The sequence below is a fragment of the Rhinatrema bivittatum genome, unplaced genomic scaffold (assembly GCF_901001135.1).
Source record: "Rhinatrema bivittatum unplaced genomic scaffold, aRhiBiv1.1, whole genome shotgun sequence".
Lineage (NCBI taxonomy): Eukaryota > Metazoa > Chordata > Amphibia > Gymnophiona > Rhinatrematidae > Rhinatrema > Rhinatrema bivittatum.
Genome location: NW_021820824.1, coordinates 100,921 through 124,010, shown reverse-complemented (window position 1 = coordinate 124,010; position 23,090 = coordinate 100,921). Strand labels below are relative to the sequence as shown.

Below are 23,090 nucleotides of genomic sequence, written 5' to 3'. Positions count from 1 at the left end.
CAAGCATGAACAGTTTTATTACAAATAGATTCAGTATATATATTACTGTACTTTATATTAAAACAGTAAGTTAGATAGCAGTTCACTTTTTTAAATAATTGTATTATTGCTTTCATCAATAAATTGGCTGGACAACCAATTCAATTTAAAATCATTTGTCCTAAATACCACTAAAGAATGCTTCTTTAAATTACAAGTTCTTAAAAAACTGAAAACTCTCCTGCATTTTCGAGACTTCCGTTTGGTGCTTCAATCTATTATCCTCTCTAAATTAGACTACTGCAACTCCCTCCCTGCTAGGTCTCCCTGCAATAACCATCAAACCCTTGCAGATGGTCCAGAATGCCGCAGCTAGGATACTCACCAACTCAAAGAGACCATATCACCCCCCCATCCTTCTGTCTCCTCACTGGCTACCTATCAACTTTAGGATCTCTTTTAAAGTTCTCATGATGATACACAAGGACATACATAACATCGCCCCTCGCAAACTTAGTAGTCAATTCCGTCCACACACAACAGACAGACCAGTCAGAAGAGCGTACAAAGGCTCCTTGTATGCCCCACCAACCAAATCCACTCTAAGAAGCGAGCATTATCTACAGCAGGGCCTACTCTATGGAACACCCTGCCACCGGAATCTACGTCAAGAACCTTGCCATCAAACCTTTAAGAAATATCTAAAAACGTGGCTTTTCAGTCAAAACTTTCCCGGAAACCCACTGTTCGAAGGATATGAACTTAGGCTCAAGGATAAATTGAGCACGCCGCACTTCCAGGCCTCATCGAGGTGTTCCACTTCTTCAGTTACTTCCGACCGCACTCTCCTTCCCTTTTCTCCTGCCCCCTTAACCCTTTGCCCCCTCCTCATTCCCCATATTCTCCCTTTTACTCCCGTGAAGCTTCAGGGCTAAGGTTTTAGATACCATTACTCGGTTTTGGTAGTCTTACAGTCATATAGTGTTCCGCATTAAGCTTATATTGGTTTATAAATGTTCCTTTGTTTCCCCAAAACGTTTTGATGATCTTTTGCTCTAATGCTTCATATTTATGTTTTAATGCTCTATATTTATGTTTCTTCAAAACGTTCCTCCAATCGTTTTGAATGTTTTTCATGCTCTAATGTTCAATGTTTAATGTTTAATGTAACGCCCTCCCGCGACAGTTCTGTTTTACTGTAAACCGGTATGATCTGTATATTTTTACAGGATGTCGGTATATAAGAATTAAAAATAAATAAATAAATAAATATTGCCAGACACTTGTTGAAACAATGACAGAAAACTTTCAAACTGCGCACAGGCACAGGTGCGCACAAGCGTTGGCCCGCGCCCAGGGACGTTGATAGTCAGTTTTCAAACTGAGTAGCTGTCTCAATTTTACTGCACTGGAACATCTCCAAAAATGTCATGCATTACTTTCTGTGGGGTACTGGGAAGTTAGTGGTTTTACTTGCAAGCCCAGTCTCTTGAACTCTGTTCCGGCAGCGTTGCATCTGGATGTGCGACTATCACCAGATCAAAACTAAGGCCAAGTTTTAATAAAATGAGTCCTTTTGTTTAGCAGAAGACTTTTTGAATAATGTTTGCTCACTGAAGTTAATCTTAGTGCTGACTGCATACACTGCTTTACACATTGTATTTTGTTTCAAATTTTATTTAATTAAAAGTAGCATTCATTTAAATTTTATTTATTATTGTATTACTGGTTCCATGCATGAAATCATTATTAGCTTAGGCAGGTTTATTTTAATTTAAACACATGCTTATGAAACCTAATTATCTGTTTGTAGCAACTCATTTTACTATGCAGCATGTAAAATTATTGCTAAATATTCCCAAGTGTAGCTAGGGCTCATTTAGTAGTGTTAATAGTGGATTCATCATGTTCAACTTTTAACCAAGAAGATGCCGCCTCATGAAGTCATCAACCTCATGAAGTAAAATATACTTTTGCTATTTTTTTTTTTACTTCTTTGCCAGAAGATGTTTTTCACACCTGATTCAGGCCCTTTTCTCCTATGAGGTGAGCAGCATTCCAGAGAGTTTTTAGGACTATACTGAATTATTCATAATGTATACACATTTATGTACATGCACAATATACATACATGTATATTCACATATAAGTACGGGGAAAGAGTGTTCTGATAATAAAAAAATTGTACATAGACGTTGCATATGGAAGTTTTGGGAAGGTATCTACTGACAAATGCACAAGAATAATAAGTATCTAATGAAACAGCACAAATTCTGGTAGAAAAAATTTGGATCTATGTTTCATGGATATGTTTTGCTGTGCTTTAAATTCTTTGGGTACCGGAACAACAGATTTATCTGTCACTAAATTTCAAGGAACTGCATGGGATTTTCATATGTGCAGAGGGCTGAAAGGATTAAGAATAATTTTATTCCTGTCTGTACTACCAACTTCATATTAAATGTAGCATGACATTAATTTTTTCAGTTTAAAAAAATCTAGTTTTGAAGTGCGAAACAACTGATCACCACTGCAGCATCTAAAGCAAAACTTGCTGTAAATGGCATGGTGTTATGGTGAAACTAAAGAACATCTTAACCAATCCTTTTTCACTGTTAAAATTATATCAAGTGGATATGTTTGGAGATTCATCCTTTAGCTCCCATATAAGAAAAATGTATTCTGATAAATAAATTAGTACAAACTTTCAGGAAATGTTTTGCATTTTTGTTAAATACAGGCTATCATATTTATCTTGGCAATGTTCAAAAGGAGAACTGGTCAGTATTTATTGAAGCTCCTGTATCCTATTGATTCTCAGCTGCTATTCCTGTCCAGTAATTGCTTGCTATTACCACCTACAACATCCACAAAGGTATCAAAGTCTAATCTCTACAAGCCAATAATAAAAAACATTATTTGTTTGTTTTGTTTTATTTTTATTTATTTAAAATGAAACAAAAATAAACCTAAATTAAAAACAAACACAATAAAACATGGGTCATCAGCAAACATCGTTTCCATGCCCAGCACCACCGGCATCCTCCTCAGCCCCATTCCTAGACTCTCCCCACCCTCTTGTTGAAATGTTTTCATGAGGAAGGAATGATCTCCTGCCCTGAAGCTATTGCAAATGGCTTGGGCAATTCAAGCCCATTGCCATTTTGTCATTTTTTAAGGCAAATGTCACAATGCTAGCTTTGTTCTGCTAATGCCATTTTCTGTAGCAACAGCAGCAGGTCACCCCCTGCCACATGAAAGACATTTCATCAAGAGAGCAAGATGGTGAAGGAGGAGAAGAGAGGAAGGGGAAAGCATAGGAATGGGGAGGGGGGGGGGGTTTGCATCACTGTGACAGTCTTTTTTTTTAATGAAATTACCAAAAACACACCCAAAAATTGTTTGCTTATGAGTTTTTTAATTTAAAAATGAAATGAAATGGGAAATATAGTTAAAATTTCCCATTTCATTCCAATAATTGCATATCCCTAAGTCCCTTGATCAAGTTGATTGACAGATTAATCCCTTAAAAATGACAAGGAATGTGCACAAAACACTACAATAGTGAAAGGAAGTGCAGACTCAATTATTGTTATAAGAAATCAGTCAGTGGAAAACTGACTCAGCAAGTTCTGATGCTTCTATAGGTCATTGTTCACTTAAGAAAATGGAAATCCAGCATCTCATGGTATTTAATTTTGGACTTTTTAAACACATGTTTAGGTCTGGATGAGCTAGTATTGCAGGAGTCAGTCCCTCCCTAAAGAAAAGCTGTTTATGAATTCTTTGCAAATCATTTTTCTCCTGCTTTGAATCTATAGATCTAGGGTGACACTTTCCATTGTCATGTTTACTGCTGAGTTAGGAAAACCATAAACATCAAAGAGCTAGAGTAAACATGTTTCTGGATACTAAAAAGAAACCCAATTAGAACATAAAATAAATTTCCTCACCTTGAATATGCTGCCAAGATATTCAAATTCCTTATTCTTACAAGCATAAGGTGTACAACGTATCAAAAGTTTGTTTCCTAGGTTTGTTTAATTCATTAATACCTTGTCTCAGAGGAAGCTTAATTTTTATAAAAATGTTCCCTTGTTACTAATATACCATTAGAATAGCCAGCTAGAAATGTGTGCAGTATGTATTCATGGGATCAATTTTAATAACTAAGCATTTCCATTTGAAAGCAGAGAGCACATTTCACTGAAACATTGTTTTTCATCAGTTTCCAACAAATAGGAAAATACGTTTGGCTAAGACAATGCATTACAGACACGAGCACTACAGCCATTTATATGCCACATTTATTTCTCTCATCAGAGCCTATGCCTGTAGTAAGAAGGAACTGTGTTAATGCATTTTCTTATATTATACTGAAAGATTGGAATTTGAGCAATAAAATGCTTTTATTGATGCTATCATAGTCCCTATTACCTCCAATAAGTGCAGAGTCACTCCTGAGGACAGTAGCCAAGGGCTCTCCCTCATCTATTGGTCCAGAATGATCTGCAGCAGAAAAGAAAGGAAAAATGACAGAAACCGGAACGGAGGGCTCTTCAGAAATTTAAATACACCGAGGCTATAGTGGAATGATACATTTATTGAATGTGATTAAATGTGGATCTTGAGTCCAAAAGGCCTGCATTTTAAATTACGCAAAGGAACAAGAAAATGGAAGCATGAAACAGAAAGTCAAGGGAGGCAGAAATTATATGTATATACATATATATATTACCTGCAAATGAATGGGTGGTTTCACTTGATGCGGAGTCGGCTCTGGTTACCACGCCGCAATTGGATTCAATGAGTTGTCCTTTTACAATGACTGAGGCTAGGTTTTCATGGTGCAATGCAGCTTTCAAGGGAGCAATATGGTTGAACTGCACTGAAGAGAGACATCCAATAAACCCCTGAGAATTTGCCTTTATAGTCTCTTGGTCTGTATCGGCATTTCCTACTAATCAGAAGAAATAGAACACAATTAATCATAGTGCAAATGTACAAATAAAGTGACAGAAGAATAATTGCATAATTAACCTGCATTCCTCAGAGTGCTTCAGCAGCATACCTTGTACACTGAATTTGATCCCACCCCATCGTTAATGAAAAGATGCTCAGTTTTATCAGACTTTCTATGCATAACAATGGCAAAACTTCTGAGGGAAAGGTTTCTAACCTGTTATCCAAAGTGTATAATAAAGGAAAGAGAAACAAATTAATTTTTTTAAAGAGTCTCGTAAAAATCATTTATTCTCCTTTGCATGTTGCAAAGAGATAGTGATTAAAATAAATCCAGTGGGATTATAGGTCAATTAGTAGGGCTGTTGCCATTTAAAAAAAATATATCAGATTGTATTTTTCTAGCAAACCTTTCTCAAAGCCAGGCACAAGGCACATTTAACAGGTAAAGAATAGAAAATGTTTTCTTTTCTCTGATGTACATTGTGATATTCAGGGGATGGCAGAATGGTAATTTTTTTTTCTGAAGGTGGTTTAGGAAGATGAAGGATAGTTTACAAGTGTTACAGTTGAGAAACTGAAACTGAAAAATAGTCATGAGATACACTGCATAGGATGTGCTTTAAATCAGATTATGTTATTTATTTATTTATTTATTTGAAGCTTTTTTTATACCGGTATTAGTAGATACATCATATCGGTTTACATCAGAACTGAAGTTGGAAATTATATTAAAACGGGAACTGGGGATGGGATTATATAGGAACAGAGAGAAATAGCAAGGAACTGGTAAAGAAGAGCAATGGAATGTGTAAAACTAACAAGTCAACAATGTAACATAACTTTATACATGGGTTCAGGTTAAGTGCTGATACAGCAAGGGTTAAGAGTGCAGGGGATCTACTCGGGGTAAGCCTGTTTGAAGAGCCAGGTCTTTAATTTAGTTCTAAATTTGATGGTACAAGGCTCAAGCCGGAGGTTAGTGGGTAGTGATTTCCAGCGGGTAGGCCCAGCAATGGAGAGGGCTCGATCCTTTGTGGAGGTAAGGTGTGCCTTCTTGAGGGATGGCACGTGGAGGGTTCCTTTATTGGTTGCTCTGTTAGGGTGGTGAGAGAGTGAGGGGCGGAATGGCTCATCAAGCCAGTTGGAATTGTGTGTGTAGATGGATTTGTGAATGATAGTAAGGGTTTTATAGAGGATACTTGAGGGGATCGGGAGCCAGTGAAAGTCTTTAAGGATGGGAGTAATATGGTCTGATTTTCGGGCATTTGAGATGGTCCTCACTACTGCATTCTGTAGCATTTGAAGCAGTTTTATGGTGGAGTAGGGGAAACCTAGGAGAAGGAAGTTGCAGTAGTCCATTTTAGCTGAGAGGGTGACCTGGATGATGGTACAGAAATCATTAGTATGGAGTAAGGGTTTTAGTTTTTTCATATCATTGAGCTTGAAGAAACCTTCCTTGAGGATTGTATTGATGCATTTTTTTAGGTTCAATTGCTGATCAATCAGAACACCGAGGTCTCATACAAAAAGCTGAGCGGAGATGGAACTATATGCTGGGTCGTTTGCAAGGGAGGGTTTAGGGGATTGGTGTTGGGATATGAAGAACAGTTCAGTTTTGGAGGTGTTTAAGGCAAGATGGAGATTTGTGAGTAGGGTGTTAATGGCAGCAAGACATTTCCCCCAGAGTTTTAGGGAATCGGATATAGAGTCATGAATAGGTATGATGATTTGGACGTCATCGGCATATAGGTAGAATTTGAGGCCAAGGTCAGATAGGAGCTGGCAGAGGGGTGTAAGGTAAATATTGACTAGGGTGGATGAGAGGGAAGAACTCCTTGGGTGAGGGCGTAATGGGTGGATTCAGCATTTCCTATTTTAACTGAGAATTGTCTATTAGATAGGTAGGATTTAAACCACTGGAGAGCTGAACCTGAGAGGCCTATGTCAGATAGGTGGGAGAGGAGGTGATTGAGGCTTATTGTATCAAATGCAGAGGAAATGTCAAGGAGGGCAAGGATGTAGCAGTGACCTTGGTCCATGTCTCTAATAAGGTGGTCAGAGAAAGTGAGTAGGAGGGTTTCAGTATTGAAATGCTTGCGAAAGCCGAATTGCGAGGGGTGAAGGATATTGTTATTTTCGAGGGTAGTCCATTACTTGGGAGTTGACTACCTTTTCCATGATTTTAGAGATAAATGGGAGGTTTGAGATGGGATGGAAATTGGCTGGGTCATTAGGATCTAACAATGGTTTTTTGAGCAAGGGTTTGACCACTGCATGCTTGAGTGTGTCTGGGACTATGCCAGAGGAGAGGGAGCAGTTGACAATGTCAGCTAATGGTTTGGCGATGGTGTTAGGAATCGTTAGGAGAGCTTTGGTGGAGATGGTGTCTATAGCCCTTTTTCTTAGCCAAACTTACAGAAAAAGTGGTTAACACCCAGCTCTCAGAATATTTAGAAGATCACAATATACTCTATCCTTCACAGTATGGTTTCCGCAAATCACGCAACACAGAAACCCTGCTCATCTCCCTAACTGACCATATTATTATGGGACTAGACAAAGGACACTCTTTTCTTCTAATCCTCTTAGACATATCAGCGGCGTTCGATACCGTCAACCAGCCATCCTCCTGAATCGTCTATCAGACATAGGCATTTCAGGACCAGTCTACAACTGGTTCAAGTCTTTCCTTAGTGATAGAAGCTTCAAGGTCAGAATAAATAATAAAGAATCACCACCGACAAATTCATCTCTGGGCGTACCTCAAGGATCCTCCCTGTCCCCCACCCTTTTCAATATCTACCTCCTCCCCCTGTGCCAACTGTTAACAAGTCTCAACCTTATTCACTACATTTACGCAGATGATGTGCAGATCCTGATCCCCATAACGGAATCCATTACCAAATCACTCTCGATCTGGAACAACTGCCTACAATCTATCACTAGTCTCCTCAACAGTTTAAATTTGGTCCTCAATGCTAATAAGACTGAACTCCTCCACATTTCTGCCAACCAAGACAACTACCAGTCACAGACTCACCATAACCACGCCCTCAATCATACTCAGGTTAGAGACCTTGGGGTAATACTTGATAACCGTCTTAATCTAAAGAGTATGATTAACACCATAACCAAAGACTGCTTCTTCAGACTACAGGTATTAAAAAGACTCAAACCTCTCTTATATTTCCACGACTTTAGGACAGTCCTTCAATCCTTGATATTTGCCAAAATAGACTACTGCAGCGCGCTCCTCACAGGACTACCCAGCTCAACCACCAAGCCACTACAGATGATACAAAATGCTGCGGCCAGAATCCTGACCAGTACCAACCGGAGAGATCATATTACACCCATCCTCCGAAACCTACACTGGTTACCAGTCAACCACAGAGTCCTACACAAATCTTTAACATTAATACACAAATCCATCCACAATCTCCTTTATCTCGACCTTGAAATCCAATTAAAACACCATACACCTAACAGACCAATGAGAGAAATATCCAAGGAACGCTACAAGCCCTCCAACCAAAGCCACGCGACTCATCGCATCCAGAGACCGAGCATTTTCGACAGCAGGCCCAGCCATCTGGAACAACCTCCCTGCAGAACTCAGGCTGGAACCTTGCCTGCTAACTTTTAAGAAAAAACTCAAAACGTGGCTGTTCCGCTAAGCCTTCCCAGAACCATGGGATACACATTAGGCGTTATTTACTCACGAACAATGGAACCTTCTCTGGAATTCTTCTGGAATTTGTTATGTCTTCCCTTTAACTTAACTTAATCTTTTTTCTTCCAGCTACCTAAGCTTCCAAGTTCACGGTCCTCGTTTAATGTAACTTTGTTTTCCTTACCTTAGTTTATTTACCCCTGTTCGATGTAAACCAACCTGATATGGTATTTAACCATGAAGGTCGGTATAGAAAAAAAATGTTAAATAAATAAATAAAATAAATAAATAAATATAGGGTGGGATGCAGGTTTAATCTGAGAATTGATTCAATTTCCTTGGAGGAGGTGAGGTCGAGAGAGTCAAGGATGGCAGAAGTTAGGCATGGGCCCGTGGGGATAGGATGAGTGGTGAGAGGGAATCTGAGGAGGATGTTTGCTATTTTGTTGTGGAAGTAGAGTGCTAGTTCTTCACCTTTGCTACTGGCTTCATTGTCAGGGATGGGGGGAAGGGCAGACTTGGTGAGATTCCGCAATGTAGGACAAAAGGGCTTTGGGGTTGTACATGTATTCAGTATTTTAGAGGCGTAAAAGTCGCGTTTGGCATTAAGTGTGGAGGGTCTGTAGCAGTGAAGGGCAGATTTGTAGATGGAGGCTTGTTGAGGAGAGGGGTCTTTACGCCAGATTCTCTCTCTCTGTCTGAGTTTATTTTTCATTTTTTTTAACTCAGCAGTATACCATGGTTTTAGATTTTTTGAAGATGGGTTGAGGTCACGTCTGGTGATCGGACATAAATTATTTGCAATGTCGTGAGTGAGGTTGCTCCAAGAGGTAAGTGCAGCTTCAGGATTGGTGCAGTCAAGTTTGGACAGAGAACTGGAAAAAGTTGAGATAAGGTCCTCACTGGAGCAGGATTTTTTGAAGACATGGTGGTACTTGGAGCAGGGTTGCAGATGGTCGGCGCATTTATGGAAGTAGGGTTTTGATGAGGGGAATGGTCCGACCATGGAACAGGGGTGCATGAGGGTATGTTGGTAGAGTGGATACGGGAATTAATAAAAATAGATCTAGGGTGTGCCCGGCTTTATGGGTGGGTGAAGAGATGATTTGTTTAAAAAAGCCATGGCATGGAGTGAGTTAAGAAAAGTTTCACAGGACGATGAAAGGAGGGAGGAGTCTAAGTTGGTTAGTGTCATACCTGCTATTCTGTATGTATAGTTTTGGGGTTCAGTCCTAGAGGAATCTGTACCCATAAAATGTCGTGGAATCAAAAACAGAGAGAGGATAACTTTCCAAACAAGTGTGGCATGGCAGCATATACATGTTGTGAGTGGCCGCACATATAGTTGTTATAGTATATAATAATATGCACATTTGGATATGTGCATGATTTATGAAAATATGCATAATTCTAACAGTGCAACATATGTGCGTATATAAGCTTATGCGCTAATATATGTAAATCAATGAAACCACATATATCAATGTGTTAAACATATGTACTTTACCTACCCATTTTAAATTATACATGCACATATTTTATGCATGAAAAGAATCTAGGATATACCTGTCTAAGTACCAATTTACACACATAAATCATTCAATTTAAAACATGCATATACTGAAAAAATTAATATTTACCAATGAATCCACCATTTGCCCAGTCCTTCTCCGGGTCATCCAGACCCTGCTGATTCTTCAGCCTGAACTCCCTCCAGTCCACCCAGCCCTCCCATCCTGCCAGTACTACACAATAAACCCATTTAATATCACTTACACTAGATAATTAACAGATGTACAGTAAGAGATATTTAATGTCTAATGTACGTGTGCCTTTTTTAAATTGCTCCGTACCTGTGTAACTGTTAGTCCCACCCCAGAATGCCCCTTTTTTACATGTATATATGTGAGCCTGACAGTGAACATACACGCATATGTTTTTCTTTTAAAATAAAATATGGAATTGAAGGAGTAACGTGGATGTCCTGAGAGGGTAAGGAACATTCCTTATCTTTTCCAGGACCCTCACCTCCCTCAATCATCTAATATCATTGCGTCTTACTGCCCTCGGTGACCTCCTGGGGCCAACTGTAGAGATGAAACTTGTGTTTGAAAACTGGTGAACGAAAAGATTTAAAATCAGATATCTAAAAAATCAGATGTGAAAGTTGGTGGATAATATGGCTAATGGTTTCGCAGTAATTCCTCCTTCAGCGGGTCGGGAAATGGCGAGTTGTGTTATGTAAGCTGCACTATAAATAGCTGTGATTGGCCGATAAAATTAGTAAAAAATCACTCGGTGGTTTTGATGGTTTGAGGTCAATGCTAAGCAGATAATACATCGCCTTTTTGAAGTGGAAGCTCAGCTAATGGGAGTTGATGAATGGGTGAAGACCCTAGAATGCGAGATAGTGGCATAAATTTGGCAGCGGCAAAAAAAAACCAAAACTAAACATTGAAGAGAAATCTCTGGTTCATTGGTTTACCTGAAATCAATGAGTGGGAAAAGCTGGTGAGGATGGAGTCCTGCCTGCTGAAAGCCCTTGACCTCTCAGACAACACAGCATCTAGCACATTGACAATATGGACGTGGCCGTGCAATAGAGTATTCAAATGAGACACAAATCACAATGGTGCCAAAAAAGCGCATGAAGGTAAAAAAAGAGCATCAATATAGCTACTCATTTTATTGTATCAGACATCCATACAGTATCGCATGTGTGACTTGTGGATGCAGTGAACTTCCGTCAAAAGGGCATACATCTGTCAGACAGAATAAGAATCATTGAAAAACGTGCTTTTTAATCAAGCTTTTAAAGAGGGGTGTGGAGCAGTGAATGTGAAAGATACCTATTCACATTTATAAGTGTGATTGCGACTTGCGATTATTGTACTGATATTTTATTATTGTACTGGTATTTTACTGATTTTTAATATATTTTGCTAGTTTTTAGATAATTGTAATGTACCTGCATCTTTGATGATTTATAATAACTATTTGTATTGTAAGGATTGCCTTAATGTATTTTATGTATGAATGCTATAGAGATTTTAAACCTATGTGAAGGTCCTGGTTCCAAACACCAGTATAGAAAAGTCTATAAATATATAAATAAATAAAATAAATATTCATTGTCAGATCTATCATAGCTCCCCCATGTGATGTCATGCTGTGCGTCATAATCCTGCCTGGAAGGTATATAAATTGCTACTGGAAGAACGACTGTCCTTTTGTATTCAGTTCAAATTGCATCTGAATTATATACAGACTGGTGTGAACTGGTGCCTGGAATATTGCAGGAATATCAAGATTGAGATCAATATCAGCATTGCTTCATTTTGAACAGGTAAGAGATGGTCATAATCATGAATGTCCAAGAAAGAAGCAGGACATCCATGATTTCTACTAGGTCACCCTACTCATTTCCTAGATGCTCATGAATAGGGCAGCCAAGTATAGGCCTGTAATGGACTATCAGAATCATGGGCATCCAAGAAAGAAACCTGAGGTTGGTTGCCCAAGTCCTGCTTCTTTCATTAATTGCATTTTTTGGCATCTGTTCATGCTGTCCATGTGCCCTGCTTCTTTAATCTTACCATTAAAATTATGTATTGGTATCTGTTAATACTAACCATGTGGCCAGCTTCTCTCTTCTTCTATTACTTATTAGTGGAAAGTTATATTGACATCACTCAGTGGACAGTTGATATTCCGACACGTTATCTTGAATTGAAATTTATTGTTTACTAATAACTGACATATGTGCTGTTTTTATTTTCATTCACAGTCCCAGGTGGTGAGAGAGGCAGGAGATCTGGAAGAGCAGGCAGGCACTAGCAGTAGCCAAGCATCCAAAAAGGGAACACATGATGCTTGCTTTGCGGATGGCAAGAAGGACCTACTGTGCCACACCATCTGTGAGAACTGCAAAGTTCTCCTCAGATCAAAGGCTTCTGCTTCTATGAAGAAATGGATTTGGGAGAAGATCGCGCTGGATGTCAGCTCCCTGTTGGTAATGCACAGGAAGGTCAAACAAATCCAGCACCAGTGACACGACATTAGAAGGGAGATAAAGAAAAGGTCGCCAAAATTGAGGCGTCAACATGCAGGACTGGTGGGGGGCCACCATTTGATATTGTTTTGACTCCCCTCACAGAGCTAGTCCTAAGTACTGTGCGCCCAGATATCATGGCTGGTGTGGCCACACTGTACACAGAAGCAAGTGAAGGCATGAATTTTGAAAGTGCCACCTTGTTTGCATTGCATGTTTTTCTTTAGGGCTCTTGTGTGGGCAACAGTTGAGAACTATATAAAAAACTTCAACTTGTCTTTCTCCATCTTTCTCCACAGAAGCAGCTGATGATAATGTGGCAGATGTTGTGGAGGAAGAGATACAATCTCTTCTCACACTGGAATTTGTTTTTCCTTTGTCAATTGAGGAGTCCCCCAGCTAAAAAGTCCAGAATAATGATACCCAGGCCCCTATCACACTCAACCTGATGGAGGTTATATCTGAAACTTAGGTATCTGAGATATCTGTGGCACCATCCCTGGATGAAGCATCAGCAGTACCAGCCCTGGACGAAACAACAGCGACATTTGACCTTGAAGAAGTTTTGTTCGGCATTGATGGGCTGAGTGAACACTTTACGTCTGAAATGCTTTCACGACAGGCGTGGTACAATGAGTTAGTACACAAGGAACTCAAGGAAATATGAACAAGTTCAAAGAGGCAGTGGCTTCTCAGTCCAGCTTGATGAACGATCTGATCAGTGCCATCCGAGATGTAGCCAGTGCTTTGCGTTCTCTAAAAAACCCATGAGTATTAGCCAAAAAAAAGTATTGTTCAATGTAAGCAATGAATTATGTTTCCTATTTATGGGCTTTTGTTTTTACAAAGTTCAAGTCATCCGCATAACCATAGTAATGGTTAATTGGGTCACAGTGGGGGTGGGGATCCTGGCCCTGAACTGCACACTAGGCCAGAGGAAACGAGAGATGGGTATGGAAACCCATCTGGGGCTCAGTTTTATAAAAAAACTAGTCTAAGAAATTAGTAACTGACATTAAATATGATTTTTAAACCATGCAAATATAAGACATATTGGAGCATAATGCACAACCCCCACTTCCCCATCCTCAATCTCTTTTCTTCTATTCACTCACCCTCCCCACCCCCTGGCATCATTGCTGTCTCATTCCCCTCTTCCTCCACCATCATTGTCATGCCTCTCCCTTGGTATCATCATCCTCTTCCCCTCCAATACCCACCACCACCACCAGCATCTGTAACATCACCTTCCCTCAACCAGTATTGCATCCCTCTCCCTCATATGCTTTATACACAGGACAACCACCAACATGTTCTATCAAAAATCTAATTAAAAGTAATAATTTGTTTTACAAAATTATAATTAACATATTTACAGTGGAAAAAGGGCAGGATGAAGAGAGGGGCAGGGGATAAGGTCCATGGGGGCTGAGGAGGATCATCACCAACAGGGAGTTGGTGACTGGCTTGGTAGAGCCCAGTCCATGGCCATCAGCGATTGAGCTGCTGCCATAGAATACAGCAGCTCAATCATTTCCTGCTGGGGACATCCTTTTATAACTCCCCTTGAGTTAGAAAAAGCTTCTCTTTCCCTGTTTGCTCCTGGATATGTTTTGCATTCTTCTTTGGCAGTTTTTCCTGTGAATTTTAAAACAAGCCCATTAATAATTCCACTGACTCAAACTTGGATATATCTTTGCTCCCTATACAAATTAAGGTCTTCAGTTTCCCAATTTTTGCTCACTGTAGGGAACAAAACTTTCTTACTACCTACCTTTGGGTAGGCGTTAATTTCTGAAAGCAAAATGTGTGGCTTGGTTGCACATTTTGCTTTCTGAATCGCACGGGATTACCTAATAGGGCCATCAACATGCATTTGCATGTTGCGGGCGCTATTAGGTTCGGGGGTTTGGACGCGCATTTTGGACGCGCTATTACCCCTTACTGAATAAGGGGTAAAGCTAGCACATCCAAAACGCGCGTCCAAATGCCAGCTAACAGTGCGCTCCAACGGAGCAGACTGTACTGTATCGGCCCGACAGGGTGGCAATTTTCAAAGACTCCCATTTACAAAGCACTGGATTATTTGTGGAAATGGCTTTGAAAATTGTGCTCTAAAGGAGATAAGTTTGATCAACTATCATATTATTTATCAACCCCATTATGCTAAAATTGGAGGTGTTTTTTACCCTATTCACCAAGGGCCAGATTTTATAACATGCACATGAGCGTAGATTTGCGCGCACAACCCGGCACTCACAAATCTATGCCAGATTTTATAACATGCACATGCAGCCGCATGCATGTTATAAAATACCGGGTCAAGTGTGCATCCCCTTGCGTGCGCCGAGCCCTAGGGGAACCCCAATGGCTTTCCCTATTCCCTCCAAGGCCGCTCCGAAATCGGAGCGGCTTCAGAGGGAACTTTCCTTCCACCCCCCCCCACCTTCCTCTCCCTTCCCCTATCTAACCCGCCACCCCAGCCCTATCTAAATCCCCCCCCCTACCTTTGTTGCAGTATTTACGCCTGCCCGAGGCCATGCCCCTGGACCACCCCAGACCATCACCACGCCCTGGCCACGTCCCTTCCCACCCCTTTTCCAAAGCCCCGAGACATATGCGTGCCCCGGGGCTTGCGCACGCTACTGAGCCTATGCAAAATAGGCTCGGCACGCGCAGGGGCAGTTTTTCGGAATTACACGCGTAAGCCTTTTGAAATCTACCCCTAAGAATTAGCCATGTAAAATTATTGTTCATAAAACAGGGCTTCCAAAACATGTCCTGAAGACTCGACAGACCAAGTTTCAGGATATCCAACATGAATATGCATGAGGTAACTTTTCAATTCCCAGTTTCAAAGTATGCAAATTTATCTCTTGTATATTCATTGTTAATATAATTAAAGGCAAGGAGTGTGTTGCACAACCAGTCAGTCGTCTGATAATAATTGTCATTGATTAAACTTTTCAGAACCAAAAATTACCAAACAACTATTGGTTTTCTGTATAAACTATCAGACCGCTGAATGGTCTTGCAACACATTTCTTGCCTTTAATTTAATTTACTTTGGTGTGATTTGCAATGTTCCCACTTCCATAGCAGTGTTTATTCATTGTTAACATGCTGAAAACCTGACTAGCTACTGTATCTCCAGGGCATGTTTGGGAAACAGTGGTCTAAAAAGATGCATTTGCACCTTAAAAAAAAAAAAAAAAAAAAGAAAATGTATTGAAATATTTTGTACTACTTTCTCAAATGGCTATTTTCAAGATGCAGGGAGACTAAGGGGGCATTTTCAAAGGCTTATCGCGACAGCATGCTGGGGCGGAGTTGGGGCAGAGTCGGGGAGAACATCAGTAGCATGCCCATAACACACACCTTTCCACGGTGGCGCTATTGGGTGAGAAAGTTGGCAGCGAAAACACCGCGGTGGTGCGAAGGCTTCCAGCTTTCGCAGAGCCCGCCCCCATTTCTCTGGATTCACCATTCTGCGATAGAATGTGAATCCAGGCCAAAGACAGTGAAGGTGAGGAAAGACAGCAGGTTTGGGCTCAGGAGCTACCTTTGGCCTCCTCTATTCAATCCCTGTTTTTGTTGGTGGTGTATCAACAGGCGGATCAGGAATGCATAACAAGCATGGACCTCCTATCAGTGCGGCACTGCCAGACTGATCAGGAATCCATAGATAGGTGATTCCCAAACCTGTATTATTGACTCCTTAGCCAGTCAGATTTTTAGATATCCACAATGAACTTGCATGAGATATATTGCATAATTATACATCCTGTATAAGTAAACGTATCTCACTGATATTCATTCTAGATGTCTTGAAAACCCAACTGGCTCTGGGGTCAATAGGAAAGATTTAGGAAACACTGCCATAGCCCCTAGGTTCTTCTGCTGCTGGTACACAGACAAGTTGGTTGGGGACTCATAAACCTTCTTTTTCTCTGCCTGGTGATGTGCCAGCAGAATGATTCAAGAATACATGGCCCCTTCATGTCTCTCTTCCATATTAAGATGAGGGGGGCCAAGAAATCTTGTCAGGCTTCTCTCTCTTCCTCCTTATCCATGCTTGGAGGAGAGGGGTCTGTGAGGTTTAATTCTTCCTCTTTCTTCCATGCTACCTTGTTGGGTGTTTATTTAGTCCTCATCATATATGGTGTACTCTAATAGTTGAGTTTCTCTGAGAAATCGTGAATCAGCTTCCTCATCTGCAGCTGTCAAAATGCAATTATAATAAAATATATGATGGAAATTCATCCATATTTCAAAATAAGATTTGGCAGCCTGGAATCTCCTTAGAGAGCAATGTCTACTGTGGCCAAACAAGAGTCCAGATGCAGCATGTTTAATTAACTAAGGAAATGTTCTTTGTGCCAAAGAAAAATGAGGTGTGCTCAGCACAGCCAAAGTACACAGACATACACAGTTATCCTTGTGACAAGATTATTCTTTTATATTATAAAAGAAATATATGAAATCAGTCAACATTTTCTTAATAATTTGCACATAGTACAATTCTTAAATATCAGTACCTAATAACAGGAAAATATCTATATATCTGTATCTAAATCTATATATATTCTTGTCACAAGGTACGGGAGGATATAGGGATGGGAAGAGTAAACATTTTTGTTCCATTTTTTACTTTGTTTTGGGGATTTGGTTTCCCGTGAATTTTGATTTATCCAATATTTATTTCATTTATTTAGTTAAAAATAATTTTTAAAAAAATGAAGAAAAAAAAGAAACAGAGTCTCTCGAGGTGTCCCATGCCCCCCACCCTTCTGTCCCACTTGAGAAAATGCCCGGTCTAGGATCCACCTCACCCACACTTCCTGAGTTTTGGGAGGATCCAATGCCTAAGCCCAAACTGAAACCTAGGCATTGTGTACAGACTAGGCCAAGATTACGGCGACCTACAGTGGCCTAGCCTATACGAGGCTGAAGCTTCAGCCTGGGCCTAGGCATTGGGAATAATCCTGAACCCACGGCCCAATCTGGAGACCAGGACCTGACACCTGGGCCTTGGCCCAGACCCAGGCTGAGGTGAGGGCTCAGCCAGGAGGCTGGGTACGGAGCCCAGGACCTTGGCCAGGGTCAGGCCCAGGCCTGGTTCTCAGGCCTTGGAGGTCTTCTGTCTTTTTTCTTCTCTGATGAAATGACAATGTCCACTTGGGAGGCATTGGAGTTAACTCTGGAGCTTCCTCTCCAGTGGAGGGTGCACTTTGATCTACAGCAGCCTAATTGTGTTGCCGTACATCAAAATGGTGCATTCTACTAAGGAATATATGGCACTAAGGGCCTCATTTTCCAATATCGCATTGGATACCAAAAGGGGTGTACCTTATGCTAATAAGCATGTGTATCACAAATTGTGAAAGGCTGTTATTGCAAGTTGCACTATTAGCTATATAGCATGGTGTTTCCAGACAGGCCTGTTTCAGTATGATGCAGGCTGAGAGAGAGAGAGAGACTTACCATGGTGCCTCCTCCCTAGACAGGTATTTGTATCCCTATGGGAGGCCCACCTAGTAACTCGAGGTGAGGGTTAAGTATTAGTGTAGGGGGTTAGGGGCCACTTTCACATTCAACATGAGATGTACGAACAGAACAGTGGTCTCTTGTGAAGATTTACTCGCCTTCGGAGTGAGGAAACTCACTCCAAGATGAGATTTGTGCAATGTTCTCTCCACCTAGCTTGATGGACTCTCTACCTGGGTAAAAACAAGCTAGGTGGAGAGAAATTTTGGCCAAATCTCATCTTGGAGTGAGTTTTCTCACTCCGAAGGCCAGCAAATCTTCACAAGAGACCACTGTTCTGTTCGTACATCTCATGTTGAATGTGAAAGTGGCCCCTAACCCCCTACACTAATACTTAACCCTCACCTCGAGTTACTAGGTGGGCCTCCCATAGGGATACAAATACCTGTCTAGGGAGGAGGCACCATGGTAAGTCTCTCCCTCTCCCTCTCTCTCTCCCCCCCCCCCCCCACCCCACCAGAAACAGGCCTGTCCAGAAACATTGTGAACCACAATAAACCTGTAGCACACAACATAATGAAAGAGGTGTAGTTATTGGCTGTTTCATGGCACACAATAAATCCTCCCTACTTTACACTTGCTCTGCCCCTGAATACAAAATTTGCAATCACATTAACTGCTGTTAGCGCAATTTGCAGAATTATCACACGTGGTAACTCCTTGGAAAGTGAGGATATAGACATTATATTAATTTCAGAGACATGGTAGAAGGAGGATAACCAATGAAGCACTGTGATACAAGGATATAAACTATATCGTTATTATAGCATGATACAGCAAAACAAATGGGTGGTACTGTGTAGAAGTACTAATTTTAGTTGTGTATATTTTGTTGTTATTTGTTTGCTTTAATTTACTGCTACCACTTTGTTTGTCCAGTTATTACCTGCTAGAGTTCTGTGGATCCTTGGGTACAAAATTTCATAATTAAATAAATTATTTAAAAAAAAAACCTTCAGGAAAAAAAAATATATTATGGAATCCTTATGGGTAGAAATTAAGGTATGCATTCATTGGAAATAAATGGGTAAAATACAACTAATGAGACCATATTTTGTTTCAATTGTAGAGCCTCAAAATGAATGCAGGGTGACCACAAATTTAAATTAAAAATTGTGTTTCATTAGATTATGTTCATTACGTCCACCTGGCCAGAATGCACACACAGACAATGAAATGCTAACAGAAATTAGGGAAGATAACAGAATCAGCAACACAGTAATATTGGGTGATTTCAATTACCCCAGTATAGACTGAATGAATGTCATATCAGGACATGCTAGAGAGGTAAAGTTACTGGATGAAATAAATGACTACTTTAGGGAGTAGCTGGTAAAAGAGCCAATAAGCAGGGAAACTATTTTAAATCTACTCCTTAGTGGAACACAAGATGTGGTTTGAGAGGTAATAGTGTTGGAGCCACTTGGCAATAGTGATCATAGCATGATCAAATTCAACTTAATAACTAGAGGTAGGACACTAAAGAAATCTACTCCATCATTTAACTTTCAAAAGGCTGACTATGATAAAATGAGGGAAATGGTTAGGAAAAAACTGAAAGGAACAGCTGCAAACGTTAAGAGTTTACATCAGGCATGGATCTTGTTTGAAAATACTATCTTGGAAGCTCAGACCAAATTTTACACACATTTAAAGGTGGAATTAAGACTAAATGACTATCAACATGGTTAAAATGTGTTATGGTGGTGGACCCTTGGGGCGAGGGGGAATTGGCGTTACCTGTGGAGAGGAGTTCCACAGTTCCCCACCATCGGCAGGTGGAGCGGGTTGAAGCAGAGGTCCAGCTGAAGCTTCACCAATTCCAGACAACATTCCCCTTAAGTTGAGTTCTTGGGTGCTGGGGCTGGCTGGTCTGTGGTGGTGGAAGTCCAGACAATCAGGAACATGGCAGCCAGCATGCTGATGGGATAGCGCAAGAAAAGCCAAGGTCAAGAGAAGATTAGCAAAGTATGTATACAAGCCATGGTCAGAGACAGGAGGTGAAGCACAAGGTCAGAGTCAGTCCAGAGTCAAAACCAGAAGATTAATCCAAAGAGAAGATAAGGAAGAGGATGAGGATGAGGACAACAGCAGAAGACAGGATGCTAGGGCCAAATGAAGGCGAGAAGGACCAGCAAGAATGGAACTCAGGAACAAACCAACAGCCAGGGATCTGAAACAGGAGCACAGGAACTAAGAACAGCAGAAGGAGCCAGGAAATGAGGAACAGGATTCAGGAACCAGGAATGCAGGCAATTTACGCCAAAAGGATCTGACCTATTGCCAAGGTGAAGACTGGAAGCAGCAGTAGGCCTTAAATGGTCCTGGAGCGGTGAAGTCATCAATGATCATCGATTCCCACCGTTGGCCCTTTAAGAAAGGCAGGATCAGCCATGCGCGTACCTAGGGGAGCGGCATGTTGAAAACAGCAAGATTGCAGTGGCAGCCATGAATGCAGGAGTAGGCCTGTGTTCAGAGTTCCCACTCCACGGGCAGCCTTCTCCGGCATCAGGGAACGCCAAGGTGAATGCGTCTGTGTTTGGGAGGCCACAACCTGCCAAGCACAACAGTACTCACTCCTCTAAACCCCTCTCCTGAGGGTTTAGGCTTCTTGGTTTGAGAGGTGTGGAATTGTTTGAGCAGCTTCTTGTCCAATATATTGGAGGTGGGTTCCCAGATGTTCTCCTCCGGCCTGTATCCTTCCCATCTCTTGCCGTGCTTCCTTACATTCAAGACCTCACTTATTTGGAATGTGGTGTCATTTTCTGAGGCAATCTCCTGCGGCTGTGGCATCTTCCAAGAGGGCCAAGAGAGTATCAGGGTTTTCAGGAGTGAGTCATGGAAAAAGTTATGAATTCTCAAGGATGTGGGTCACCAAAGTTGATAGGTTACTGGCCCAAGTTGTTGCAGCCCTGTAAATGGTCCGTTGTAACAGGAAGTGAGCTGCATGGATGGAACTCAAAGTCTGATATGACGTGAACTGAGCCATACCTTTTCCCCTGGTTTAAACTGTGGTGCAGGCCTTCGGTAAAGATCCATGAACTTTTTGTCTTTCAGGCTCGCTTTCTGTAGCATCTGCTGAGCATGATGCCAGAGCTTCAGGAGATCTTGCGCTGACAGTTGAGTTGCCAGTGAAGGAATTGTTAGGTGAAGAGGTAGAGGAGGTAGTGACTTTCTAACATAGACAATTTGAAAGTGAAGAGGACCCCATGGAGGTGGACAGATGAGAGTTGTGGGAGAATTCCGCCCATGGAAGCAGGGCTGCCTAATCATCTTGGCGGACGTTGATATAAGCCCGTAGGAAGTTTTTCAAAGTTTGATTGGTTAATTCAGACTGACCATTTGCCTCAAGCTGATAGGCTGTAGTGAAGTCCAACATAATGTTGAATTTCTTGACAGGGACCGCCAGAAGCGTGCAGTGAACTGGGTACCATGGTCTGAGATTTTGTGTTTGGGGAGCCTGTGGAGTTGGAACACATGCTGGATGAAGATTTGAGCTGGCTCCAGGGCCATCTGGAGACCAGGCAGTGACGTGAAATGGGCCATTTTAGAGAAATGGTCAATTATGACCTGTATGACAGTATTGTCATTAGAGAGGGGGACATCCATGATGAAGTCAGTGGACAAATGAGTGCAAGGTTCCCTGGGGGCCGGCAATGGTTCTAACAGCCCCCAGGGTCGTCCCGTCAATGATTTCTGCTGTGTGCAGGTGGGACACAAATCCACATAAGCCCAAAAGTTCTTCTGCATATGGGGCTACAGGTAGAACCGTTGGAGTAATGCAAGAGTCTGAGCTTGACCAGGGTGGCCTGTGTCGCAGGAATTGTGGGACCATCTTAACACTTTTTCAAGGTGCTTGAGAGAAACAACCATCTTCCCTGGGGGGACAGTCATGGTGGAATCAAGGAAACCCGGGCCGGATTAACGGCATGTTGCAGTGGTTCAGTGGTGTCCTGAGTCAGGAACAAATGAGAAGGAGCAACTGCCCAGACGTTTTTGGCTGCGGGCCTGTACCTGAGTTTGAAGTTGAAGTGAGTAAAAAATAGTGACCAGTGGGCCTGTCGGGGATTCAGACGCTGGGCTTGGTGGAGGTGCTCCAAGTTAGTATGGTCAGTATAAATGGTTATACAAGATTGTGCCCCCACCAAACAAAGGCGCCATTCATCCAGCGCTAGTTTGATTTTCAACAACTTCTTGTCACCTATCCCATAATTACTCGGCTGGGGAGAATTTCTTAGAGAAAAAGGAACAAGGGTGCACGGTTCCATTGGAAGAATACTGGATCAAGACGTCCCCTACTCCCTCGGAAGAGGCATCCACTTTGACAACAAAAGGACACTGTGGGTCTAGGAGACGGAGGCAAGGTTCTTAGAGGAAGTTGGCCTGTAACTCTTGAAGGTTGTCACAGCCTCAGGCAGCCAGAGTTTGGTGTTGGCCCCCTTATGGGTAAGAACCATGAGTGGAGCTGCCAACTTGGAGAAGTTGTTTATAAAGTGGCGATAATAATTAGCAAAACCCAGAAATCTCTGTAGGGGTCATAAGCCACCAGGCTGAGGCCAATCTTGTATACACTTGAAATTGTCTGGGTCCATGTGGAAACCCCAGCTATAGACAATATAACCCAGGAATAGGAGGCTCTCTTTCAAACAAGCAGTTCTTGAGTTTGGAATAAAGGTGGTTTTCATTGAGATATTGGAGTACCCGGGAGATGTCTTGGTGATGGGTAACCAGATCCTTGGAGCAGACTAAGATGTCATCAAGGTATACAACTACGTATTCAAAAAGGATGTCCTGGAAGATCTCGTTCATCATGTTTTGGAACATGCTAGAGAGTTGTACAATCCAAACGGTATCACTAAGTACTCATAATGGCCA

At 41.5% G+C, this 23,090-nt stretch overlaps 1 protein-coding gene across 1 annotated transcript in view; it reads right to left on the bottom strand.

Annotated features, from left to right (window-relative positions):
- Nucleotides 1–23,090, bottom strand: part of LOC115082173 (contactin-associated protein-like 4) — an 84,891-nt gene that overhangs the window by 609 nt on the left and 61,192 nt on the right. Inside the window, exons 8-9 of the mRNA XM_029586425.1 lie at nt 4,718–4,936; nt 4,417–4,488 (exon numbers count right to left, since the gene is read on the bottom strand). Of these exons, the coding sequence (XP_029442285.1) occupies nt 4,417–4,488; nt 4,718–4,936 (291 nt within the window). The remainder of the gene's footprint in view (nt 1–4,416; nt 4,489–4,717; nt 4,937–23,090) is intronic.